Source organism: Cervus elaphus, chromosome X (genome assembly GCF_910594005.1).
Source record: "Cervus elaphus chromosome X, mCerEla1.1, whole genome shotgun sequence".
Taxonomy (NCBI): domain Eukaryota; kingdom Metazoa; phylum Chordata; class Mammalia; order Artiodactyla; family Cervidae; genus Cervus; species Cervus elaphus.
Genome location: NC_057848.1, coordinates 178,618,552 through 178,644,620, shown reverse-complemented (window position 1 = coordinate 178,644,620; position 26,069 = coordinate 178,618,552). Strand labels below are relative to the sequence as shown.

At 48.4% G+C, this 26,069-nt stretch overlaps 2 protein-coding genes across 11 annotated transcripts in view; both read left to right on the top strand.

The window, feature by feature from the left end:
• The window catches only part of CD99 (CD99 molecule (Xg blood group)), a 32,169-nt gene extending 17,564 nt beyond the window's left edge, over positions 1-14,605 (top strand). Inside the window, exons 7-10 of one of the 2 annotated variants that reach the window (XM_043895201.1) lie at positions 498-566; positions 5,387-5,500; positions 10,983-11,036; positions 11,225-14,605. In XM_043895201.1, the coding sequence (XP_043751136.1) occupies positions 498-566; positions 5,387-5,500; positions 10,983-11,036; positions 11,225-11,250 (263 nt within the window). In that variant the 3' untranslated portion in view covers positions 11,251-14,605. Of the gene's footprint in view, positions 1-497; positions 567-5,386; positions 5,501-8,306; positions 9,566-10,982; positions 11,037-11,224 lie in introns of those variants that run through there. The other variant, XM_043895202.1, reaches the window with a different exon arrangement.
• A 3,590-nt stretch (positions 14,606-18,195) lies between these two features.
• The window catches only part of LOC122689358 (spidroin-2-like), a 110,905-nt gene continuing 103,031 nt past the window's right edge, over positions 18,196-26,069 (top strand). For all 9 annotated transcript variants that reach the window (XM_043895727.1, XM_043895735.1, XM_043895734.1 and 6 more), the window contains exons 1-3: positions 18,196-18,312; positions 22,440-22,484; positions 22,909-22,932. In XM_043895727.1, coding sequence (XP_043751662.1) covers positions 18,252-18,312; positions 22,440-22,484; positions 22,909-22,932 — 130 coding nt within the window. In that variant the 5' untranslated portion in view covers positions 18,196-18,251. The remainder of the gene's footprint in view (positions 18,313-22,439; positions 22,485-22,908; positions 22,933-26,069) is intronic.

Sequence of the window (26,069 nt, the reverse complement as noted above, 5' to 3'; positions counted from 1 at the left end):
TGGCCCAGCCATCTGCTTTATTTTCTATGGGAGGTACACGAAGTGAAGTATTATAGCTGGATGCCACCGATGGGCAGAAATCCGCAGGTGGCTGTGTGTACGGGTATCCCCACCTTGACATGGTGTCCCCAGCCGTGACAAAGGGCACATTTCCATTTCCCACAGTCCAGTTAACCATCTGTATGCAAATGCTTCCCAGGTGGCGCTAGTGGTTAAAAAAAAAAAAAAAAAAAAAAACTGCCTGCCAAGGCAGCAGGTATAAGAGATGTGGGTTTGATCCCTCGGATCTGGAAGATTCCCTGGAGGAGGGCGTGGCAACCCACTCCAGTATTCTTGCCTGGAGAATCCCCTGGACAGAGGACCCTGGCGGTGCTGCAGTCCATGGGGTCGCAGAAGAGTCGGACACGACTGAAGTGACTTCGCACCCACACGTGCAAACGCATGTTTTGCTTTCTTGACCTCAGAGTGCTCATAGCTGCGACTGTCCTCTTTCACAGATGGCGGATCGTCACCCGACTCACCAAAGCCAAAACCTCAGCCAGACCCCAAGCAGCCTGACTCTTCCGGTGAGACCCTGTGGCTCCTCTGATTCCTTCTGTGTGTGTTTTAGGCTTCGCTGAACTCTGTGTCCGCTGAAAGGAGGTCGTTTCAGAGTTAGCGTGATCTTACAGTGAACTCTGTATGCAAGGGAATTCCTATTTTCCAGTCGTGGAAAACAGTATTCAAAAAGATATTTTCTTGTTCTGGATTCGAGGTTTAGTTTGCTGACTTTCCTTGACAGGTTTTAATGAAAGCTCAGAAGTATTCAATGCGATTTTTAATATCGAGAATCAACATGGAGAAACATAGGAGCTTGATCAAAAGGTCTTTTGTTTTTTTCTTGATGTTTTTTGCTTTTTCTCACGCATCATCGTGTTCTCAGAGTTGACTACCGTCAGTTTTCTGAGTTGAGTAGCCGTTGAAACTTCCCATTTTGAGTGGACGTTTTTTGTTCATTGATATATATTATTTGTTTGTATATTTTGTACATTTATGTATTTGTTGGATGGCATCACCGACTCAATGGACGTCAGTCTGAGCAAGCTCCGGGAGATGGTGATGGACAGGGAGGCCTGGAGAGCTGCAGTCCACGGGGTCGCAAAGAGTCAGTCACTACTGAGTGACTGGCTAAACTGATTTACTTGTTTAGTTTTTGACATGGAAAAATAGGAATAGTGTCCATCTTCTAACAGTGAAGGTCATTATTCTCTCTAGTATTTTATATCAGTTTAAATGCAACCAATGTTACGTAAAACTGTCAGTCTTTTTATTCATACTACGTCATAACGCTGTTGTTCAGTTGCTAAGTCGTGTCTGACTCTCTGTGACCCCATGGACTGCAGCACGCCAGGCCCTCCTATCCATGACCAACTCCTGGAGTTTGCCCCAGTTCATGTCCATTGAGTCAGTGATGCCATCCAACCATCTCACCCTCTGTCGTCCCCTTCTCCTCCTGCCCTCAATCTTTCCCAGCATCAGGGTCTTTTCAAATGAGTCAGTTCTTTGCATCAGGTGGCCAAAGGATTGGAGTTTCAGCTTCAGCATCAGTCCTTCCAGTCAATGCTCAGGACTGATGTCCTTCAGGATGGACTGGTTGGATCTCCTTGCAGTCCAAGGGACTCTCAAGAGCCTTCGCCAACACCACAGTTCAAAAGCATCAGTTGTTTGGTGCATCAGTCTTCTTGATGGTCCGACTGTCACAGCCGTACATGACTACTGGAATAACCATAGCTTTGAGTATACAGATCTTTGTCAGCAAAGTGATGTGTTTGCTTTTTAATATGCTGTTTAGGCTTGTCACAGCCTTCCTTCCATAATGTCAAACTTTTCCCTAGCTAGGATTCCAGAAGCATTTTCTGAAGTTATTTACAAGTTTTAATCGTATGAGTTTTCTTGGCAGTTATATCCGATCACACCTAATGCCTTATTCTGAAGATGGTATGAATCTTCTGATCGTGTGGAACAACGGGTCTGTTAGTTTATGATAGTTTAGAATGTGGGTCCCAGGGGGTCAGCATGGGGGTAGGAGGTGGCCTCTTAGGAGGGTGGGGTGGTGGGGAGGAGGTCGGCACTGCTGAAGAGCCCAGGTGATGGGGGAGAATCAACCAGGCTGCGGAGGTACCCGGACACAGATCTGCAAAGCAGTCAGACAGACACGTGTGTGCACACACGCCCTCATGCTCAGATACAAGGCACACAGGCCCACGTACACACACAATGCTCGTTCAGTACATATTTGTGCACGCAGACACACACGTGTGCACCCGTGAGCGCATGCCCGCATCACTCATGCACTAGCGCGTGTGTGAACGTGTGGGCACCGGTACCGTGTGTCCCTATGCAGCGTGCATGCTCTGGGACGCATACAGGCACACGCATATACACACGAACATGTGCACATGCGTATCTGTACACACACACACACACACACACACACACACACATGAGCGTGCACATACCTATTAGCTGGAAGAACCTGCATGTGACTATCAAGTCTGTTGCTGTTGGTGGCAGCCCTCCAGAGAGCCTTGTCCATGGGTTGTTTCCGTATTCCCCACTTTCCCACCGAAACTCTGCATGGTCCAGTCCTGGAATCCCTCTGCTCTGGGCAGCTTGCCCAGAGGATGCCAGATAAATCGAGCAATGGGATTTGTACCGTCACAAATGGGGGCAGCAACAATGTTTCCCACGAGCGACTCACGCTAGCATGCTGGGTGGATACGCAAGCTCCCCTAGCTGTCGCTGGAACTTGAGAACGCGTCCTTAAGACGAAGAGGGCAGCCTCTTAAGACGAAGAGGGCAGCCTCTGAAACCATCAGCAGTGGTCACAACGTTTCTGTCCAGCAGCACGGGATCCACATACCGGAAGCTGTCGGCAGCTTGGTACGGGATGGTTATACGCTGGACAGCCAGAGGCAAAGAATGATCTGCAGGCCGAAGCTGACATTCTGGCTCAGTCCTTGGGGCCGAATTGATTTATAAATTACTTTCACTGTTTTGGTTTGGCTTTATTCTTTTCCTTGAAGAAGAGAGTGAGATGAAAACAGCCAGGAATTTGGTACTTGTCTTGAGTCTTTGGGCTTCCCTGGTGGTTCAGCTGGTAAAGAATCCACCTGCAATGCAAGAGACCTGGGTTCCATCCCTGGGTCAGGAAGATCCCCTGGAGAAGGGTTAGGCTACCCGCTCCAGTATTCTTGGGCTTTCCTGGTGGCTCAGCTGGTAAAGAATTCGCCTGCAATGCAGGAGACCTGGGTTCCGTCCCTGGGTCAGGAAGATTCCCCTGGAGAAGGGAAAGGCTGTCCACTCCAGTATTCTGGCCTGGAGAATCCCACGGACTGTATAGTCCATGGGATCACAAAGACTCGGACACAACTGAGCGACTTTCACTTTCACTTTCTTGAGTCTTTGGTCAGACTCATATTCTGTAGCATCTGTACAGAAAGCCATTTCTGCTGTTCGTTTCACCTAGAATTTCAGTGTTAAGTGTTTTTTCTCCTTTAGGGAATGATGAGTTCTATTTAAAAGATGCTGTTGATGATGGACGAAACAGTACATAGTTTGTCTTCAGTCTCCCTTGTGTCTGACTTGCTTATTTATCATTTCAGAGAGGCTTGTCTCTTTTAAGGAAGTCGAATTAGTTTTCACTAGGAGAGCCTGAGGAATACGTGTATTGTTTGTCTTTGCTGAGTTTTTGTCTTTTATCCGTATGCTTACTTTCATTTTGGGCTTTCTGGGTGGCACTAGTGTTTCAAAGAACCCACCTGCCAATGCAGGAGACTAAGAGATGCATATTTGATGCCTGGGTCGGGAAGATCCCCTGGAGGAGGACATGGCAACCCACTCCAGTATTCTGGCCTGGAGAATCTCATGGACAGAGGAGCCTGGCGGGCTACAGTCCACAGGGTCACAAAAAGCTGGACACGACCGAAGCGACTTACCACACATGTAGTGTGAAGCACCATTATGTCTCTAAAAAACACGTTCAGGCCTGAATTTATAAAATTTGCATTGAAAATGCTCACCATCTTGTGAGCCTTCAAGAAGTAACATCATGGATCAGATTATTGTTCACTTGCTCAGCTGTGTCCGACTCTTTGTGACCCCATGGACTGCAGCACGCCAGGCCTCCCTGCCCATCACCAACTCCCGGAGTCCACCCAAACCCATGTCCATTGAGTTGGTGATACCATCCAGCCATCTCATCCTCTGTCATCCCCTTCTCCTCCTGCCTTTAATCTTTCCCAGCATTAGGGTCTTTTCAAATGAGTCAGCTCTTCGCATCAAGTGACCAAAGTATTGGAGCTTCAGCTTCAACATCAGTCCTTCCAATGAATATTCAGGACTGATTTCTTTAGGATGGACTGGTTGGGTCTCCTTGCAGATCAAACACTGTCACAGTCCAGCAAATAAGAGCAACGAAGAAGTCATTGGGTTTGGGTTTTTTTAAGACAGGACGTGAAGACCTGGGCTTAAAGCTCAATGTTCAGAAAACTAAGCTAATGGCATCTGGTCCTATCACTTCATGGCAGATAGATGGAGAAACAGTGGAAACAGTGTCAGACTTTATTTTTTGGGGGAGCTCCAAAATCACTACAGATGGTGACCACAGCCATGAAATTAAAAGACGCTTACTCCTTGGAAGAAAAGCTATGACCAACCTAGGCCGCATATTAAAAAGCAGAGACATTACTTTGCCAACCAAGGTCCGTCTAGTCAAGGCTATGGTTTTTCCAGTGGTCATGTATGGATGTGAGAGTTGGACTATAAAGGAAGCTGAGTGCTGCAGACTTGATGCTTTTGAACTGTGGTGTTGGAGAAGACTCTTGAGAGTCCCTTGGACTGCAAGGAGATCCAACCAGTCCATCCTAAAGGAAATCAGTCCTGAATATTCATTGGAAGGACAGATGTTGAAGCTGAAGCTCTAATCCTTTGGCCACCTGATGTGAAGTGTTGACTCATTTGAAAACACCCTGATGATGGGAAAGATTAAAGGCAGGAGGAGAAGGGGACGACAGAGGATGAGATGGTTGGATGGCATCACTGGCTGGATGGGCATGAGTTTGAGTAAACTCGGGGAGTTGGTGATGGACAGGGAAGCCTGGCGTGCTGCAGTCCATGGGGTCACAAAGAGTCAGATACAACAGAGCAACTGAACTGAAGTGAAGACCTGGGAGTTTGGTTGGGTGAGGTCACACAGCCTCTGAGTGGTCCCTGCTGGGTCCGCTCTACTGGGTATTTGTATCCTCCGGGCGGGGCCACAAGCCCGCCTGTCCCACCCCCGACTCCATGGTCTCCCCTGTGAGAGTTCCCTCCTGCCCATCACGGCGCCCTGTGCTTCTCCCCACAGGCGAATCGCCAGGCGTGATCCCCGGGATCGTGGGTGCCGTCGTGGTGGCCTTGGGAGGAGCCATCTCCAGCTTCATCGCCTACCAGAAGAAGAAGCTATGCTTCAAAGAGAACGGTGAGGCACTCACCGCCACCTCCTTTCCGGGGGGTCTGGCTACCGTATATATAAAAAAAAATCTAAAACAGAAGCAGAACTCCGGTTGGCATGAAACTCAGGAACGGTGGCTGAGGGTTCCTAACATGGCTAGAAAACCGGGATCTGACTTTGCCGCTTCGATTTCGGTGCTTCCTGCGTCCAGCCCTGTGAGCTTGTGCAAGTTACTAACCATGCCACTTTGGAAGGTTTTTATGTAGCGAGGAGAGGCAATGGTCTGTGCTTTAGACTTTTGGTGACCATCAGTGAGGTTGTGTGTGTGAGTCTGGACAGGTTGCCTGGCGGGGAGTGTGGAAGGAACGTTATCTCTTATGATGCATTCGCTGTTACTTAGATTTGCAGCCACCCTCATGCACTTCCTAGCCCCACCTGGTGGCTCAGTGCTAAAGATCCCACCTGCAGGGCTGGAGACCTGGGTTTGATCCCTGGGTCGGGAAGATCTCCTGGAGAAGGGAAATGGCAACGCACTCCAGTATTCTTGCCTGGAGAATCCTATGGACAGAGGAGCCTGGCGGGCTCCAGTCCCTGGGCTTGCAGAGAGTCAGACATGACTGAGCGACTCACACACCTCGTCTTCATTAGGACAACAGCCATATTGTTTTCTTGACCCAAGGGAATTACAGTGGAAATACTAGGCAAGTGGTTCACTTTTTTCTGGAACTCAGTATCAGGAGGTACTCAAAACAGTGGACAGTACAGACAGTTTGTAAGGGGAATGTGGAGAATGCTACATGGTGATTGTTGTCACTGGGTGTTTCGGCACTTGTCCTCAAGTCCTGTTAACTTGGGATTTGTGTTGACACCAGAGAACTCTGCTACTTTGAACACAACTGACCTCTGTCCGGCGTCTCTGGAAGGCTCTTGTCTAGGTCTTGCTTTCAGAACCACTAGAGGAGCGGGTTATGATATGGTTTGTGGGGGCCCCGTGAGCCGTGCCTACCCCTCTTCCTGGGAGGAGACTTGAGGTATTTGAATTTCTCATCCCGTGTACAATCCTGAGTCCTTACTGTGTCATCTGCCAACTGATGTTGGGACTGCCTCAGAGCCTGCTTCCTGAGGGATCTTGGGAAACTCCCAAGGAGACTTGAGCTGATGCTGATGGAGGCAAAGTCACTGCCGAGGGTTAGAGTTTGACCCTTCGCCTTCCAGCATTCCAGAGATTCAGGTCCACAGACACGGTTTGTAGCCTGAAATTTACAGTCTGACATGGGCGTTTGGATGTGGAAATCTAAAATAAGCAGCTCTTTTTATAGCTCTCTGTTTGCCAGAGGAGGGTAAGGGTTGCCTGATGGCATCTTGTTTCCCATGCAGGAGTGGGCGCCTTCCATCTGGCCCCTCTCAGGAAGGTGTGCTAGACTGGCAGAAGGGTGAGCATCCAGAGGTGGCCAAATGGACAGATGACCCCAGTTCCAGGAGATACTTGTAAAAGATCTACAATTAGAATTGAGGCAAGGCTGGAGGGGAACAGAAGCCAAATACATATATATTTTTTTTTTTCTTTTGCTTCTCCTAGATCTAGCCAAAAGAGCTTCAAAGAGTAAGGCTTCAATGGAAGTGAATCAGTGTTTCCTATTCTTTTTTATTTTATTTGGCTGTACGAGGTCTTAGTTTGGCACATGGGATCTAATTCCCTGGTCAGGGATGGAACCCGGGTGCCCTGCATTGGGAGGGCAGGGTCTTGGCCACAGGACCACCAGTGAGGTCCCAGTGTTTCTCTTTGAGTTACATTTTCCCCCAGTCTGAAAGATGCTCAAACTCAGAGCTTGGTGCTCAAGCCTGGAGACAAGGAAGGCGCTCGATAGGAACATGAGCACCAGGGTAACGGCCTCAGGATTTTCTAAAAAACTGGAATGTGTGTGAGTGATTAGCACACACACGTTCTCATTTAAACACCAGAGTCGAATGCAGAGCCGTGAGCATGTTTCTGACTCAGTGGGTAAGATGCTCAGCTTTGAAGACAAGCCTCACAACACGAGATTAGTGTCTGTTGTCAAGTTATGTGTTTTGATGAGCGGAGGTGGTATGGAAACGTCGAAACCTGGCCCATCGGACGCTGGAAGACCCCAGAGAACCCTTTTTTGGCGTCCTCTGCACACGGGGGCCGTTCTATGAGAGTTTTCTTTTCTGGGGTGTTCCTTGTGAGACGTGTTGAACCCACGTAGAGCTGTGAGTCTGGAGTATCGGTTTCAGAAAGACGTGGCCACGGCGGGCCCTGGTGTGTGGCTGTTTCATTGCTGGATGTGGTGGGTGGCTGACAGCTTGCTTGCTCATGGCACGTCTCCTGGCTGCTCCCGTGGTGCCCCCCTGGTGGCAGTGGATTCTGGAGGCTTGGGTGACAGTGAGCCATGACCATGTGCTCTCCCCTTCTCCCCTCTTTTCCTGGCCTCCTTCTTCCAGCCTGCCTCTGTCTGCCTCCCTCCTGATTTGTCCTTTCTTCTTTCTCTTCCTTTTTTTCTGTCTCTCCCTTTCTTCCCTCCTCTTGGTCTTCCTTCTTCTTTCTTTCCTTTTCTGCCTCCCCTCCCCCTTCCCCCACCGTCCCCCTCCCACTTAACCCCCCACAGCATCCACTCGAGTGATGCTCTGCCCGTGTCAACCCGTCTCCTTAACTCCTGAGCCCAAAAGTCGGACGTATCTCGTAACAGCTTGCCGCTGCCTGCACCCGTGGGCTCTCGCATCCGAAGGCAAAGCTCTGAGACGTTTATTTCTGGTTGATTTTGGTTTTCTTTTTCATTTCATTTCATGGTCCTTCTCTGCCCTTCCTTTGCAGATGAGTCGAAGATCTAAGGGGGGATGCGCGGAGAACCCTGGGCAGGAGCGCAGAGATGATCCTTTCTGATCTGCGCCTGTATCAAAAAGCAAACCTTGTTGTCTGTTTTTTTTGTTTTTTTCACCTTGGTACTAAGACGTTTCCCCAGGGATGTTTCTCCCTGACTCCGCAGGCTGTACTGTGAATTCTCTTATGTTTTCTGCCTCCTCGAAGCACAGAAGCTTGGGATGCTATATTCGAAGGCGTAGTTTGCCTTGAGAGAAGTGAAGACAAATGCAGACACATCCCTTTTAAAGTGGGGTCCGACACGCACAAATGGGGCCTGGGGGCTTCGATGAACAAAGCAGCTTTGTCAACCACCCTCCATCCTTGCCCGTTGGGTGGACCATCCTGTCTTCAGAGACCCCCTCCCGATCCCGGGTCAAAGCCAGCCCTAAGCCATAGGATATGACCTTTCACACTGAATGATGGAATTTGTAACCTTCTGACTCCATAACTCCTGGATTTTTACAGCCCATTTCCATGAAGTGGTTTTTTTTTTTTTTCCCAACTCTTTCTCTAATTGATTTTTGCCAATTATGTGACTTTCACAGTTCTCTGCGAAAAAGGAGAACCCACATGTTTAGGAATAACCCGAAAATCTCACCATCGTCAGTTGCTTTTTTAAAAAATTATTTTTAATTGGAAGGTAATTGCTTTACACTGTGATGTTAGGTTCTGCTTATAGCAGCGTGAATCAGCTGTATGTCTACATACATCGCCTCCCTCTTGGGACTCCCTCACACCCTCCCCTTAACCTCCTTCCCCACCCCGACTTAAAATTTCTGAAATGTCAGTGCAGAAGTCAACAACAGACGGGGTCTGTGACTGCCTAGAATTCATGCACGCTCATATCGCTCCATCAACACAGAAGTCAACGCCGGATCTTTCTTTCCCTTTTTTGCATCAGACCACCTCCTTCTTGTGTGTAAATACAAGTTTTCTTTTTCCAGCCTCGTGCTGATTGAGGGTCAGGGTCGTGTCCCCTTCCAGGGTGGTACAGCCAGTACTGGTCTGGAGGCTGAGTCACAGGATTTGGGGTTAGTATCGGGAGGTGGGTTGAGAACCCCCCAATGGGGGTTGTCTCAATGCTCTTCTCGTGGGCCTGTCACCCTCCACCGGTCACCCTGATGGCCTTGACCCCGGCCACTTCCGCAGCCATCTGTGTCTTTGAAGGGAGTGTTCCCGGTTTTGATTAAATAAAGCCTGCATCCCAGTTAGTGTGAGTGCATGCTCTGTGATTGCATCGTGTCCCACTCTTTGTGACCCCGTGGACTGTAGCCCGCCAGGCTCCTCTGTCCATGGGATTCTCCAGGCAAGAATACTGGTGTCGGTTTCCATGTCCTGCTCCAGGGGATCGTCGTGATCCAGGGATCAAACCACGTCTGCATTGCATTCCTCTTTTAAACAAGCTTTATTGTTTTTATTTTAATTCACTTTCTTCCACCTTAACTTTTTTTAAAAAAATTTGTTTTTAGTTGGAGGATAATTGCCTTACAGTATTGTGTTGTTCTCTGCCGTACATCTATGTCTGCATTTCCACTGCTGCCCTACAAATAGGTTGACCAGTTCCCTCTTTGTAGATTCCATATATATGCATTAATGGGCCGCCCTGGTGGCTCAGCTGGTAAAGAATCCACCTGCAATGCGGGAGACCTGGGTTCCATCCCTGGGTCGGGAGGATCCCCCTGGAGAAGGACATGGCAACCCACTGCAGTATTCTTTTCTGGAGAATGTCATGGAACAGAGGAGCCTGTCGGGTTACAGTCTACAGGGTCGCAAAGAGTCGGACTTGACTGAGCGACTAACTCTGTATGCGTTAATAAACGATAGTTACCTTTCTCTTTCTGACTTACTTCACTCTGTATAGCAGGTTCATCCACCTCATTCGAACCGACGCAGATGCGAATAAACGCGTTTTGATGGGAATCTCTCGTGTGGTTTTTTTTTTGTTTGCTTTGCGGTTTATTGAAGTGTTGACGGGGAACATCATGTGTTTTTTTTGTTTGTTTTGCTTTTATTGAACTGTCGTTGATTTACACTGTTGTGTTGGTTTCTACTCTGCAGCAAAGTGACTCGGTCATCTGTTAGTGTCTCTGTTATATTTTATTTTTTGGTGCTGCCTTATCCCACGATATTCAATAGATGCCCCCTGGGCTCTATGGTAGGACCTTGTTGTTCGTGCATCCTGTATATAAGAGTTGGCATCTGCTGAACCCAAACTCCCAGGCCGTCCCTTTCCACACCCTCTCCCTCTCCTGTATTTTGAATTCTGTCTCCTCACACTTGAATTCTGAGCAAAGGATCCTATGCTCACAGATCCTTTCTGGGGACGGTTGGGGCCGGTGGTGGTTATATTGATCCTCTTGGTGTCAATGTGTGTTTGAGAAATCAAGGAATAGAAATTTGGAAATAAAAAGACGGAGTCGGAAACACAAAGAAGCGAACAGACAGGACCCCAGTGAGGGGCCTCTCACACCCTGATGACTGGGGCGCTTCCTCTGCTTTCCTGGAGGGCCTGGGGAGGAAGCTGAGTGGGGCGATGCCGATTCACACTGAGAATGGTGACGGGGCTCATAGTCTTTGTATTCACCTCACCCCCACCCCGCCTCCGGTGCGTTTTGTTCTTGCTTTCAGCTGAAGAAGGCGAGGTCAACATGGAGAACCATCGCACCAACGCTGAGCCACCAGGTGAGATAGGGTGGGCCTGTCACCCTCCCATCATCGCCAGCTGTCACCCCCAGCTGCATCCCCACCGTGGCTATTTCACCTCCTCCCTCCGCTGCCCTACCCTCCCGCTCACATGGTGGTGGGGGGGCCTGGACATGCCTTGGAAAAGAAAAAAGAAGCATCTGTTCTTGTGTGTTTGTTCTCTGCAGTTCAACAGACTCTTCTGGAGAAATAAAGACGTTTGGCAGCCAAGTAACTCGCTGCGGGATTGCAAGCTTGCGTGCTGAGCCTCTCCAGAGATGGGCTGGAGGAGCAGAGACGGCCTGCCGGGACCTCGCCCCAGCTTGTCCGTGCCTTCGCTCAAATTGGATTCCTCGTTTTAACACCTGGATGCCTTACTCCCCACTCCCCCGCTCCACCATGTCCCTCTCACCGTGCTGGGCGGGTGAAACTGACTTGTGGTGAGTTTTCCATCCACGGGGGGAGATCACACTCACCTTCTCCATGACCCTGAGTGGGTTTACCCCTGAGTGCAGGGAACGTCCGACCGACCAACCAATCGCCAAGTCCCAACCAAGTCGCCAAGTCCCAACCGAGTCGCCAAGTTCCCAGCCATCATCGTTCGAATGCCACCAAGGTTCCCCGAGCGGAAACGCTGGACCGTTTACAAACTGCCTGTAAATGGAATGCTTCTGAAACCTCTCCTGACCATTGACTCTTTAACGGAGTGGGTGTTAAGCCTCAAGCGAGTTTCCTCAAAGGTTCTTTCATTTCTCATGAGTTTTTTTTCCACACCAGATTAATAAAAAGAAACTTAGAAATCAAGTCCTATTTATGAAAATGTCTTGCTGGGAGGTAACTTTTAAAGAAGCCTGTTTGAAACTTTGTGAAACTAGTGACGTGGATTACCAGATGCCTTTTGTGTAAGACAGACATCACCCTAAGCACTAGCTCTTCATTTCTGGCATTTGCTTTTATCTGTTCCTTCCCTTCTTTGCTCACATTTGTGGTGGTGCTTTCCTTCCTAAGTCTTGGCGGACTCTTTGCAACCCCAGGGACTGTAGCCTGCCCGGATCCTCTGTCCATGGGATTTTGCAGGCAAGGATACTGGAGTGGGTTGCATTTCCTTCTCCAGTTGATGCCATTGTGGGGGAAATATTTGTTAGCAGTCCTTCTCCCCTGCAATCAGATTCTTTCCTGTGTCTTCCATGTAGGTAAATGTCAGGAATTTGATTTTTAGGATCTTTATAACACATTTATCAGCTTCCACGGGAGAGCTTGGTTTAACTAGGGGGCCACACTGTTTTGTGAGAGACAGTCTCCTATATTTTCTAACATCTTAGAGTGTGGACTGAGTGCTTGCTCTTCTCTTGGCTATCAGCGTTGACTTCTCTGCCTTTGAAAGCAATTCCTCCACTCATAACAATGCACACGCCGCACGACGTCCAAAATGCATGCTTTTATGTGTTGAGTTGGCCAAAACGTTCATTAGGTTTTAAGTAAAAATAAAATACATGTTTTCAGCCACAGCTGTACTGAGCAACGTGTTCATTGAACGAACCTTTTGGACAATGCCATACGAGGGCTTTGCTTGGCTTTTTGTTTATTTCAGAAAGCATGGAAGCCTTGATATTGCAGATGGGCTGGACCCCACCCATAGACTTCCCTCTCCAGAAATAAGAGTTTGTTTCCCTAATTTTCTCATAGCACACGCCTGCTTGCGTAATGCTCTGAGGGTAGTTTTCCAGAGAATCAGCATTTACCCGAGTGAAGACTTAATCTCATTACTGATGATGGTTGAAGAACCATTGTGTGCCTCACAGCACTCACTGTGGATTCAAAGGGATGTTCTCAGCACACCTGTGTGTGCTGCCCTCACAAACCACCCGACCTGGGAAGGGGCGGCCATCAGGGTGTTGCCTAGTCACTCCGTTGTGTCCTGACTCTTTGCGACCCCACGGACTGTGGCCCCAACAGGCTCCTCAGTCCGTGAGATTCTCCAGGCAAGAATCCTGGAGTGGGTTGTCATTTCCTCCTCCATCAAAAAGTTCCTTTGGGTTTTTCTGAAACATCTCATGAAAAGCTCAGAATCTACTTTTTTTTGGCCAACCCCATATTGGTCATGAATTCTGGGTCTTTCCTGCCCGGAATCTCAGACACTCTTGTCAGTTGTTTTGTGGGGTGGTTTGCAATTGAGCCATCACCTGCTGTTGAAGGCTCAACCCCCCTCTCTCCACGACCCCTCCTCCCATCATTGTTGAAAAGCATTGGGAGTTTCCTTCTCAAGGTATTCCTGGAGACCACCATCTGTCTATTGAACTTGCTCTGTCTTTGACACTCTGATAGTTTTTGCATATATGAAATGATTTTTTAAAATGAAGATTGAGTATTTATCATATCCATTCATTGCTTCATATGACAAATGCCTGTGGCCCGGGTGTGTGCAGGGGTGGATGTGACATCTGGGTTCTACAGGGCTGAACACAAATAAATGTCTTCAGTCAATGGAAGGGGTCGACCAGTTGTCAAGAGCTGAGGGCTGGATTAATCAATATGCTTGCGTCCTCTTGCTAACTAGCTCAGGTCACCCAGTTACAAAGCTAGCAGAGAGTGTCCACATTCACCCCCGATGAGTCCTCAGAGTCTGTGCTGTGACTTGCTTTATAAAAAGAAAAAAAATATGTAAAGTCTTTTTGTAACTCTGTGAATAATGTCGACATTTTTATAAGCATTGCAATCATACCATAAGCATAAATGTCTCTTTAAACAACAGAATAGTGAGGGGGTTAAGTAGAGGAAATTGTGACTCACTCCTGAATCTATACATGTGAGAAAGAAGTCAACTGGGCTTTTATTATGGACAGTGTATGTACATGATTGTAGACTCAGCTCAATTTCTTGTTGACATTAAAATGAATAGGACTTTATCAAAGGTGGGGCCTTGTGAAAAATTGAGTTTCAATTGGGTGATTTGATGAGTAAATGCTTGGCATGATGATTGCTTTTAAAAATCATTTTGGAACTCGTGTATAAGGAAATCACACTCCAACAGGTTTTTGAAATCAATGTCAAGTTATACCAGCAGAGGATTTGTTACAAGTCTTGGTCATAATGGATTTGCTCAACCTATGTAAACTGTGGTCAAGTTTTTGCTGTGAGATGCTGCAATGAATAGCGTTGGAAGCTCGGATTTGTGCAATGTATGTGTTGCATCAATGCCTGAAGCTGGCTTTGTGAGGGGGAAAGAAAAAGCATGTGTATATTCAATTTTTATGGACATTGCCCAAACACCCCCTATAGAGGTTCTGCAAATTCACGATACACCCCAATGATGCCAGATTTGTCTCCTCACCTCTGAGCAAACTTCCCAATTGGTGCCAGTCTCTGAGTTGAAGAAGATATCCCATCAACTGTGTTTATGTAACATTTGTCTTAACGCAAGTGAGATTGAGAATCTGTGTGTGGGAGACCCATTGCCATTCTGGTTTTGAAGGAAATGAATATGCTGTTTGCCTGTATGTGTTACTGGTCCTTTTCTTATTGATTTGTAGGAACTCTTCACATATTAAAGATATGACTTGACATAAGTAGCAAATGTGCTTTTTCACTTTATGCTCCCCCTTTTAACTCTGAAGTCATATTTTTTGCCCTTCACATTTATTATTTCTGTGTAGTGAACTTAGTGAACGGTTTCTGGGCTTGTTTTCATACCTAGAAAAGCATCAGCCACATGGATATTAGGGCTTCCCAGGTGGCGCTAGTGGTAAAGAACACACTTGCGAATGCAGGAGACATAAGAGACCTGGGTTCCATCCCTGGGTCAGGAAGATCCCCTGGAGGAGGAAATGGCAACTTACTCCAGTATTCTTGCCTGGAGAATCCCATGGATGGAGGAGCCTGGTGGGCTACAGTCCATAGGGTCACAAAGAGTTGGGCATGAGTGAAGTGACTTAGCATCAAAATAATATACTGATATTATTTAAAAAACAAAACAAAAAATCTGCTCGTGTTGTCTTATAAAATTTTTATAGTCTTTTTTTAATTAAAATATATTTTGAGTAGACTATTTTATCCCCTAGGAATGCATTTTTATCATGATAATGAGGAACAGATTCCTTGATATGTTGTTTCTTTTTTTTTCAAACCATCTTGGGAAAATCCCAGCATTTGCAAACCATTTATTGACTAATCCATGTTTTCCCCCATGGATCTGAAATGCAATTTGCAGCATCCACTAAATTCCTGGACATTCCAGGGGAGGAATGATTTTTTTTTAAATTTGTTCCTCTCCTCTTGGATCCTTTAAGAAAAAGATTCGTAACACCCGCTTGGAAACATAAAATAGTTCTAACTGTGCCTTGCAGGGATTCAGGCATAGTGGAACCAGTAGTAGCTATTTTTGCACCGATTTTCCACCCAGGAAAGCCACCAGCTTTGATGGTTAAGAGCCTGCCTGCAGTGCAGAAGACCTGGGTTCGATCCCTGGGTCAGGAACATCCCCTGGAGAAGGGAATGGCAACCCACTCCAGTGTTCCTGCCTGGAGCATCCCATGGACAGCTGAGCTCTGCACTTAAGCAGGCCCTCTCGGGGACCAATGGCCACCTGCTGCTGAGTCTCCTGCTCTCGTCAAATGCCCCCCTAGGCCCGTGTCCATCCTTATGACCCACCTTCTCCCGGGCATGCCCTGAGCTCTAGTTGCAGCAAGTTAATCTGGAGATGTTCCCCCTGCCGACGTCACACCCTCGCGGCTCATGGGAGCTCCCTAAAGCACCCCGTCTCCACCTGCGGGCTTCCGAGACAGGTCTCAGGGGTGCTACCACGTCAAGAAGTCCCCCAACCTCCTGGCATTCACAGCACCCTCCCCCTTAACCCAGCATAGCTTTCCCATCTGAGACCCAGCATGTCCTCCGGGTCAACCGGGAGGGGGCTTGTAGCAGACACATTTGGGTTTATTTTTTTTTAATTCCACGTGCTTTCTCTCCTTCCAGCCCCCTTCATGGGGCCCAGCACTGCTCTGCACATCCCTCGGTGGATGTGGGTCCTCCCCGGACATCCTCAGGGTGGGACGCTGGTGGGAAGGAGCGTGGGGTGGGGGGGATCCCCATCCCACGTGGTGTGCTGGCGAGGTGCATCCTCGAAGCCAGAGCGGGCTCATTGGTCTCCGGTGTGATGGGTTTCGCAGCATCAGGCAAGCAGGGCCTCTGTCTGGTTTGAAGGGAATTCTTCTGAAGCCTGGAGGACGCTCCAGGCAAGGAGACTGGAGTGGGTTGCCATGCCCTCCTCCAGGGGAAATCTTCCCCACCCAGGGATCGAACCCATGTCTCTTATATGTTTCCCGCATTCCCAGGCGGGTGGCTCAGAGAGCAAAGCATGTGCCTACAAGGCGGGAGACCTGGGTTTGATCCCTGGGTCGGGAAGATCTCCTGGAGAAGGAAACGGGAATGCACTCCAGTATGCTTGCTTGGAATAATCCCATGGAGAGAGAAGCATGGTGGTCTACAGTCCACAGGGTCGCAAAGAGTTGGACACGACTGTGCGACTTCACTTCACTTCCCCATGGGAAGCTGCGCAGGGCAGAGAAGTTAATTCTTTTCCAGATCACTTCGGAGACCCACAGAGTCGGTCTTCCAAGTCAAGAAACACAGTGACAGCCGTGTTCACCTCATCTGATCCCCGCACTTTGACTTGAAAATCCTCAAAATTCTCTGACTCTCCGTGACCACCAGACCACCTGGTTTTGTGTTCCTAGAGTCGCTCTCAAGGAGAATGCACTTTTTTTTTTTTTTTTCCTGCAGGTCAGTGACAAGGTCCTAATGTAGACACAGGGAACAACATTCAGTAAAATAATGTAGGATGGGAAAGAATCTGGTAAAGAATATACATATACATGTATAGCTGAATCACTTTGCTGCATGCCTGAAACTAATACCGCATTGTCAACCCAATTTACTTCTAATGAAAAGAAGAAGGAATTTGCCCCCGTCTATAAGCACCTGCAAGGCCCACACTGGGTTTTGTTGTTCTTTAGTAGCTCAGTCACCTCATACAAAGAGCTGGCTTATTGGATAAGACCTTGATGCTGGGAGGGATTGGGGGCAGGAGGAGAAGGGGCCGACAGAGGATGAGATGGCTGGATGGCATCACCGACTCGAGGGACATGAGTTTGGGTAAACTCCGGGAGCTGGTGACGGACAGGGGGGCCTGACATACTGTGATTCATGGGGTCACAAAGAGTCGGATACGACTGAGCGACTGATATGAGCTGAACCGAGTTGTTCAGTTGTATCCGACTCTGTGACCCCATGAACTGCAGCCCACCAGGCTCCTCTGTCCATGGGATGCTCCAGGCAAGAGTACTGGAGTGGGTTGCCATGTACTCCTCCAGGGGATCTTCCAAACCCAGGGATCGAACCTGCGTCTCCTGCCTTGGCAGGTGCGTTCTTTACCACTAATCAGGTGTCAGAGCAGGAGGACCAAGTGAATTCGGGTTTTCTGGCCCCCACCATCCCTGCCGCTGACCCTCACTGCCCCGCCACCTACCATGATAACTGAGTTGCAAAAAAAAAAAAAAACAGACGTTAAACGTAGGCTTCCCTTGTGGCTCAGACGGTAAAGAATCCCCTACAGGAGGGCATGGCGACCCACTCCCGTATCCTTGCCTGGAGAATCCCCACAGCAGAGGAGCCTGGTGGGCTAGCGTCAGACACGGCTTAGCAACTAACACTGAGACACACGTCTCAGTCTCTGGGCTGCTCTGGGCTCTGGGTCTGGTGTCTCCCTGCATGAGGGTCTTGGGATTGACACCCCTCCTCCTCCACCAGGGCGAGGCAGCTCTTGCTTAGGCCTGAGCTTGGCAGCTTTGATTCTGGGGCTCTTCCCACGCGTTTGGAGCGCAGAGCCAGAACGCCCTACAACCCAGGATGCCCACTGGCACCACGCGGTCGCCAATTTCCGCACTTTCCTGGAGGTGGTTGGCCCAGCGTAGCTGAGGGAGGTGCCTTCCCTGAAGTGGGCGTGTAGGAGCTGGTCCCCAGAGGCGGGCTCCAGGCTGGGGAGTTCAGCACCGCCCTGCTCATCACTTACCGGCAGAGAGGATGTAGACTGGTTCAAACTTTTTATTCTTTCCTCTTTCCCTCTCGATGCGAGACGGCAGTAGTCAGAACGGTGTTGCCTGGCAAAGGTGGGGTGGCCCGATCGCCCAGCCCGCCCACTCGCCCACCTGCCGGAGACCAAGGATGGAGGCATGGCGGGGTCTCTTCTGTCTCACCTTCCTCTGCTTTCTGCTGCACGTCCGAGGTAAGGGAGGGCTGGCTCCCAGAGAAAGAGGTGCTTGGGTGTGCCTTTCTATCTGCTTGCTAAGAAAAAAAATAAGCACTCCATCTCAAACCGAAGTGGCTTAGGAAATGGCGGTAAACCGCCAGAGTGTGGAAAGCAAAAGAAGACCCCAGTCTGATGGCTGTGAGCAGCGAACAAGGGGATCGGGTACCACGTTGGGGGGTGTCCGGGGGAATGGACCCAGATATGTAGGCTGGGAACAAACTTAGGAGTGAGCTGTGGGGTTTTTTTTTTGTTGTTGTTGTTCTCGGGTTTTGATCTCTGGGTTTGGCACGCATGGAAAAAGTGACCCATGTCCCTGGGGCGGGTTGAGATTTTGTACTTCCTCGCTTTCTATCAACAGTCTGAGTGGCTTGTGTAGTTCTGTAGGGAGGCCACGGAGCTGAGACGCGGCTGGGTTCAGCGGGATGGGTCCCTGTCGCCAGAGACGGGGTTTTGCAGGAAGGATAGCCTCGGTTCACGTTGTTTTAGATATTTATTCCCTTGATGTCAGCCCTCCGGTTGGCAAATTAAAAGCATGTGAGTTGTTTAAGTCTGAAACTCCAACATGGGCTCTTCCCCATCTTGGCCTGTTGGGGAACAGAGGCAGGGAGGGGCCTCGCTCAGAAAACTATAATTAACCCACAAAGGGCAGTATTTAATAGCAATTGGATATGCATAGTTGGTCCTTTGGATATTCAAATTCTAAGACATTGAGGATTGGGAGGGGCTTAAGAGTGAGATGCGTTGCAGGTTAGGAATTAAAAAATTTTCTTTCAATGTCATTTGTTGCTGTTCAGTTGCAGAGTCATGTCTGACTCTTTTTTGACCCCGTGGACTGTAGCACACCAGGCTTCCCTGTCCATCACCATCTCCCGGAGATTGCTCAAATTCATGTCCATCAAGTCAGTGATGCCATCCAACCATCTCATCCTCTGTCATCCCCTTCTCCTCCTTCCTTCAATCTTTCCCAGCATCAGGGTCTTTTCCAATGAGTTAGTTCTTCCCATCAGGTGGCCAAAGGATTGGAGTTTCAGTCAGCATCCGTCTTTCCCATGAATATTCCAGGTTGATTTCCTTCAGGATGGACTGGCTGGATCTCCTTGCAGTCCAAGGGACTCTCAGGAGTCTTCTCCAACACCACACTTCAAAAGCATCCATTCCAGATTGGCACTCAGCCTTCTTTACGGTCCAGCCCTCATGTCCGCCTGTGACTACTGGGAAAACCATTAACAGGGAGCTGCATTTTGGGAACCATCATGGCCATGCTCATGGAGTCAGGATTCCCTTTGACAGGTGACGTCTGAGCCCCCAGCCATCTGGTTAACCGCTGGGTTGAGCCTCAAGCGTCTCTGCTACAGGGGGTTCCCATAGTATTGATGCGTCTCTCACCCAGGAGGTGCAGAAATCACACCCCCAAGTGTCGCTTCACACAGCCAGCCATGCTCTTTGCCCCCTGGGGACACTTGGCTCCATCTGGAGTCATTTTTGGTGGTCAACACTGGGCGGGCACTGTTATCATCAGATGGGCCTGGGCCTTGGGCTGCCCTCGTAGCTCAGTCGGTAAAGAATCCACCTGCAATGTGGGAGACCCCGGTTTGATTCCTGGGTTGGGAAGATCCCCTGGAGAAGGGATAAGCTACCCACTCCAGTATTCTCAGGCTTCCCTGGTGGCTCAGCTGGCAAAGAATCGGCCTGCAGTGCGGGAGACCTGGGTTTGATCCCTGGGTTGGGAAGATCCCCTGGAGAAGGGAAAGGCTACCCACTGTGGTATTCTGGCCTGGAGAATGCTATGGACTGTTATAGTCCACGGGGTCGCAAAGAGTCGGACATGACTGAGTGACTTTCACTTTTCCAGGGATGCGGCTGAAAGTTTTCTGATGCACAGGACACCCCGCAGAGCAGGCTGTCCATCATCCAGGTTCAAATGTCAACCCTGCTGAGGTTGAGAAATCCTGCCTGAGCACTAGAGACGCCATCTCCCTGTGTACCTGTCGTATCTATCCGTATGTCTGTCAATGCATTTGTCAGTTCATCAGTGTATCTATCAGTGTATCTATCATCTATGTTTATATATCCTATCTTCTATTTTTCTATGTAATTATTACAATCCTATATCTATTTTTCTAACATCTAACTATATCTCTCATCTGCCTTTCTAATTATCATCTAGTCCCTGTGATCCATGTATCTAATTATCATTGACTGTCTATCCATCTGTTGCACGCTAAGTCACTCGGTTGTATCTGACGCTTTGAGACTTTTTGAGCCTCTCTGAGACTATGGGTTATGGACCGTAGCCCACCAGACTCCTCTCAATGTGATTCTCCAGGCAAAAAGGCTGAAGTGGGGCGCCATCCCCCTTTCTCAGGGGATTGTCCCCAACCCAGGCAAGTTTTGTCTTAAAAATCCCTCTGGGAGTTCCCTGGTGGTCCAGTGGTTGAGACTCTAAGCTCCCAATGCAGGGGGGCCTAGCTCCATCCCTGGTCAGAGAACTAGATCCCATGTGCCAAATACCTGGCACAGCCATAAATAAAAATATATACATATATATATATTTTAAAATCCATCCTAAATAGCTCTTTTTGGAGGGGAAGGAGGTTTGGTTGGAAATATCTTAGCTACTGGATTGCCTTAAATTCTTTTCTACTAGTACCCCACCCAAAAGTATCCAGCTGGCATTTAGAGACCAATGGAGTCTTCATTTTAGTACTTCATTTATTACACACTGGGAGAAGGCAATGGAAACCCACTCCAGTACTCTTGCCTGGAAAACCCCATGGATGAAGGAGCCTGGTAGGCAGCAGTCCATGGGGTCGTGAAGAGTTGGACATCACTGAGCGACTTCACTTTCACTTTCAAGGGGGTTTGGGGTTTGACGCTAAGATCTCCCACCCACCAGCCTGAGTCGTTTCCAACCCAGGTTCCCAGGAGGACAGCCATGGGAACCCACATGGTGAGCCCAGAACACATGTGGGATTGATCAGAAACTGCTGCGCCTGCTGAAGGAAGCAGATGGGAAACAGATCTTGAGTTCCAAGCCCCGTCCTTAGGCTCTGAAGGGAAAAACAAAGCTGGTGGAAATAAGTGCTCCGGGGGAGTTGCGTCTCCCACACCCCATCTCCCCTGACATTGAGCCCCTGAATCAGCATCTTTGGAGTGACGTCAACGTCGGGGGGCGGGGCTAGACAGTGACGGGGCGGGGCTAGAATGTGATGGGACAGGGCTAGAACGTGATGCGCGTTGCAGTGGGCGGGGGAGTTGGCTGCAGCCCCTCCAGAGACCAGAGTGAGGCTGGTAGACTCCAGCCAGGCCTGCAGGACACGATCGGCTCCACGCCAAGGGGGCGGAGGGCCCTGGGTGGAATCCACCTGGTCTGTGAGTCACGCTCGGGGCTCTGCAAAGAGCGCCACACCCATGACAACCAGGGGCCGCTTCCCCCGTGACCTCGAGTCATCGTCAGATGTTATTCAGTCACTCAGTCTTGTCCGACTCTCTGCCACCCCATGGACCGCAGCACGCCAGGCCTCCCTGTCCATCACCCACAAACCCCGAGCTTGCTCTAACTCATGTCCATCGAGTCAGTGATGCCATCCAATCATGTCATCTTCTGCTGGCCCCTTTTTCTCAGTCATGTCCAACTCTTTGCAACCCCATGGATTCTACCCCACCAGGCTCCTCTGTCCATGGGGTTCTCCAGGCTAGAATACTGGAGTGGGTTGCCATTTCCTTCTCCAGCGGATCTTCCCAAGCCAGGGATTGAACCGGGGTCTCTCCTTCATGGCAGGCAGATTCTTTACCAGCTGAGCTACCAGGAAAGCCCAGAAATCAAGTATAGTTTAATTTTTAAAAGGATGAGGGTGCAGTTGTCTTCCTTCACAGATCTCTTTTGCTGTGGGCAGAGCCTGCAGGGAAAGCTAGGAGTAAGATGTTGGTTGGACAGACCCAGCAGAGGGGAGCTGGAGGGAGGGGTGGAACTCGTCTTCGCTGCTGAGCTCGGGGTGCTGGGAGTGGAGCTGGGTGGGGGAGATATCTGGGCCCCTGGGGCAAAGGAAACCTCGGTGGCCTGTTCCATGTCACTGTGACTGACGCCCTGTGTGTTCTCATAGGTGAGAATGGTGACTTTGATTTGGTGGATGCTCTCAACAACACAGGTAAGTGCCTCTGGCAGCCTGTGTCAGCTACTCTGAGGCTCCAGGTGGGGTGGGTTCAGGATTCCTTCCTAAGGACAACTCAGAGAAGGTTTACTCCAACCCTCAACACCTGCACAGCTCCAGGGAACACTGGTGGGCTTGCATTTGCTCTAGGGAACACTGGTGGGCTTGCATTTGAAGGGACCTTTTGTCCTTTGAGTCCCCCGTCCCCTCGAACATGGAATAGAATTTGTGTTGGTACCTGGCACGCTGCAGTCCATGGCGTCGCAAAGAGTCGGACACAACTGAGCGACTGAACCACACTGATCATATCTTTGTTAATGCCTTGAGATTTTCATTTTTTTAAATTAGGACTTTAATGATTGTTTTTTTGAGTCACACAAAAACCCTCAGGGCTTATCATATGTATGTTCTCTGTCCACAGAGCCCACCAAGAAGCCAGCCTCAGGTGAGTGACTTCCTGACTCAGGTGAGTGGGCAGAGATGAGGCTGCCCCAGGAGAAGTTGAATTTTTTTCCTCCATTTATTTTTATTAGTTGGAGGCTAATTACTTTACAATATTGTAGTGGTTTTTGTCATACACTGACATGAATCAGCCATGGATTTACATGTATTCCCCATCCCGATCCCCCCTCCCACCTCCCTCTCCACCCGATTCCTCTGGGTCTTCCCAGTGCACCAGGCCCGAGCACTTGTCTCATGCATCCAGCCTGGGCTGGTGATCTGTTTCACCCTAGATAATATACATATTTCGATGCTGTTTTCTCAAAACATCCCACCCTTGCCTTCTCCCACAGAGTCCAAAATTCTGTTCTTTACATCTGTGTCTCCTTTTCTGTTTTGCATATAGGGTTATCGTTACCATCTTTCTGAATTCCATATATATGTGTTAGAATACTGTATTGGTCTTTATCTTTCTGGTTTACTTCACTCTGTATAATGGGCTCCAGTTTCATCCATCTCATTAGAACTGATTCAAATGAATTCTTTTTAATGGCTGAGTAATATTCCATGGTGTATATTTACCACAGCTTCCTTATCCATTCGTCTGCTGAAGGGCATCTAGGTTGCTTCCATGTCCTGGCTATTATAAACAGTGCTGTGATGAACATTGGGGTGCATGTGTCTCTTTCAGATCTGGTTTCCTGGGTGTGTATGCCCAGAAGTGGGATTGCTGGGTCATATGGCAGTTCTAATTCCAGTTTTTTAAGAAATGTCCACACTGTTCTCCATAGCGGCTGTACTAGTTTGCATTCCCACCAACAATGGAAGAGGTTCCCTTTTCTCCACACCCTCTCCAGCATTTATTGCTTGTAGACTTTTGGATAGCAGCCATCCTGACTGGCGTGTGATGGTACCTCATTGTGGTTTTGATTTGCATTTCTCTGATAATGAGTGATGTTGAGCATCTTTTCATGTGTTTGTTAGCCATCTGTATGTCTTCTTTGGAGAAATGTCTGTTTAGTTCTTTGGCCCATTTTTTGATTAGGTCATTTATTTTTCTGGAATTGAGCTGCAGGAGTTGCTTGTATATTTTTGAGATTAATCCTTTGTCTGTTGCTTCATTTGCTATTATTTTCTCCCAATCTGAGGGCTGTCTTTTCACCTTGCTTATAGTTTCCTGTGTTATGCAAAAGCTTGTAAGTTTAACTAGGTCCCATTTGTTTATTTTTGGTTTTATTTCCAAAATTCTAGGAGGTGGGTCATAGAGGATCCTGCTGTGATTTATGTCAGAGAGTGTTTTGCCTATGTTCTCCTCTAGGAGTTTTATAGTCTCTGGTCTTACATTTAGACCTTTAACCCATTTTGAGTTTACTTTTGTGTATGGTGTTAGAAAGTGTTCTAGTTTCATTCTTTTACAAGTGGTTGACCAGTTTTCCCAGCACCACTTGTTAAAGAGGTTGTCTTTTTTCCATTGTATATTCTTGCCTCCTTTGTCAAAGATAAGGTGTCCATAGGTTCGTGGATTTATCTCTAGGCTTTCTATTCTGTTACATTGATCTATATTTCTGTCTTTGTGCCAGTACCATACTATCTTGATGAATGTAGCTTTTTAGTATAGTCTGAAGTCAGGCAGGTTGATTCCTCTGGTTCCATTCTTCTTTCTCAAGATTACTTTGGCTATTCGAGGTTTTTTGTATTTCCATACAAATTGTGAAATTATTTGTTCTAGATCTGTGAAAAATACCATTGGTAGCTTGATAGGGATTGCACTGAATCTATAGATTGCTTTGGGTAGTATAGCCATTTTGACAATATTGATTCTTCCAATCCATGAATACGCTATGTTTCTCCATCTGTTTGTGTCCTCTTTGATTTCTTTCATCAGTGTTTTATAGTTTTCTATGTATAGGTCTTTTGTTTGACCACAGCAATCAGAGCAGAAAAGAAGTAAAAGGAATCCAGATAGGAAAAGAAGAAGTGAAACTCTCACTGTTTGCAGATGACATGATCCTCTACATAGAAAACCCTAAAGACTACCAGAAAACTACTAGAGCTGATCAATGAATATAGTAAAGTTGCAGGATATAAAATTAACACACAGAAATCCCTTGCATTCCTACACACTAACAATGAGAAAACGGAAAGAGAAATTAAGGAAAAAATAACATTCACCATTGCAACAAAAAGAACAAAATACTTAGGAGTATATCTACCTAAAGAAACAAAAGTTTAGGTTTTTGAAGTTTTATGGGGTCTTCCCAGGATGCTCCGTGGAGGAGAATATGCCTGCCAGTGCAGGAGACGTGAGTTCCACCCCCGGGGTCAGGGAGATGCCCTGGAAGTGGACATGGCAACCCACTGCAGTATTCTGGCCTGGAGAATCCCACAGACAGAGGAGCCTGGCGGGCCACAGCCTATAGTGTTGAAAAGGGTTGGTCTGAGTGATTAAACAACAGCAGTGATAGGGTTGTGGAGGCTGTGACTGACGGACAGATGTTTAAAGCAAACCCAAGTGCTTCACGAAATGGATCGCAAAATCACAGTGAGATGTTATTCTCACTAGGATCTAGATAGGGATGATAACAAGTGTTGGTGGGGGTGTGGAGACTTTGGAACATCCGTGTGTTCCCAGTGGGGGTAAAAAATTGTGCATCCTCCACAGAAAAGAGTCTGACATTTCCTCAGAAAGCTGCACCTGTAATTTCCCTGTGTGTGTGTGTGTGTGTGTGTGTGTGTGTGTGTTAGTTGCTCAGTTGTATCCGACTCTTTGCGACCCCGTGGACTGTAGCCCGCCAGGCTCCTCTGCCCATGGGGTTCTCCAGGCTAGGATACTGCAGTGGGTTGCCATTTCCTTCTCCAGCGGATCTTCCCAAGCCAGGGATTGAACCGGGGTCTCTCCTTCATGGCAGGCAGATTCTTTACCAGCTGAGCTACCAGGGAAGCCCAGAAATCAACCATAGTTTAATTTTAAAAAGGATGAGGGTGCAGTTATCTTCCTTCAAGGATCTCTTTTGCTGTGGGCAGAGCCTGCAGGGAAAGCTAGGAATAAGATGTTGGTTGGACAGACCCAGCAGAGGGGAGCTGGAGGGAGGGGTGGAACTCTTCTTCTCTGCTGAGCTCGGGGTGCTGGGAGTGGGTTTG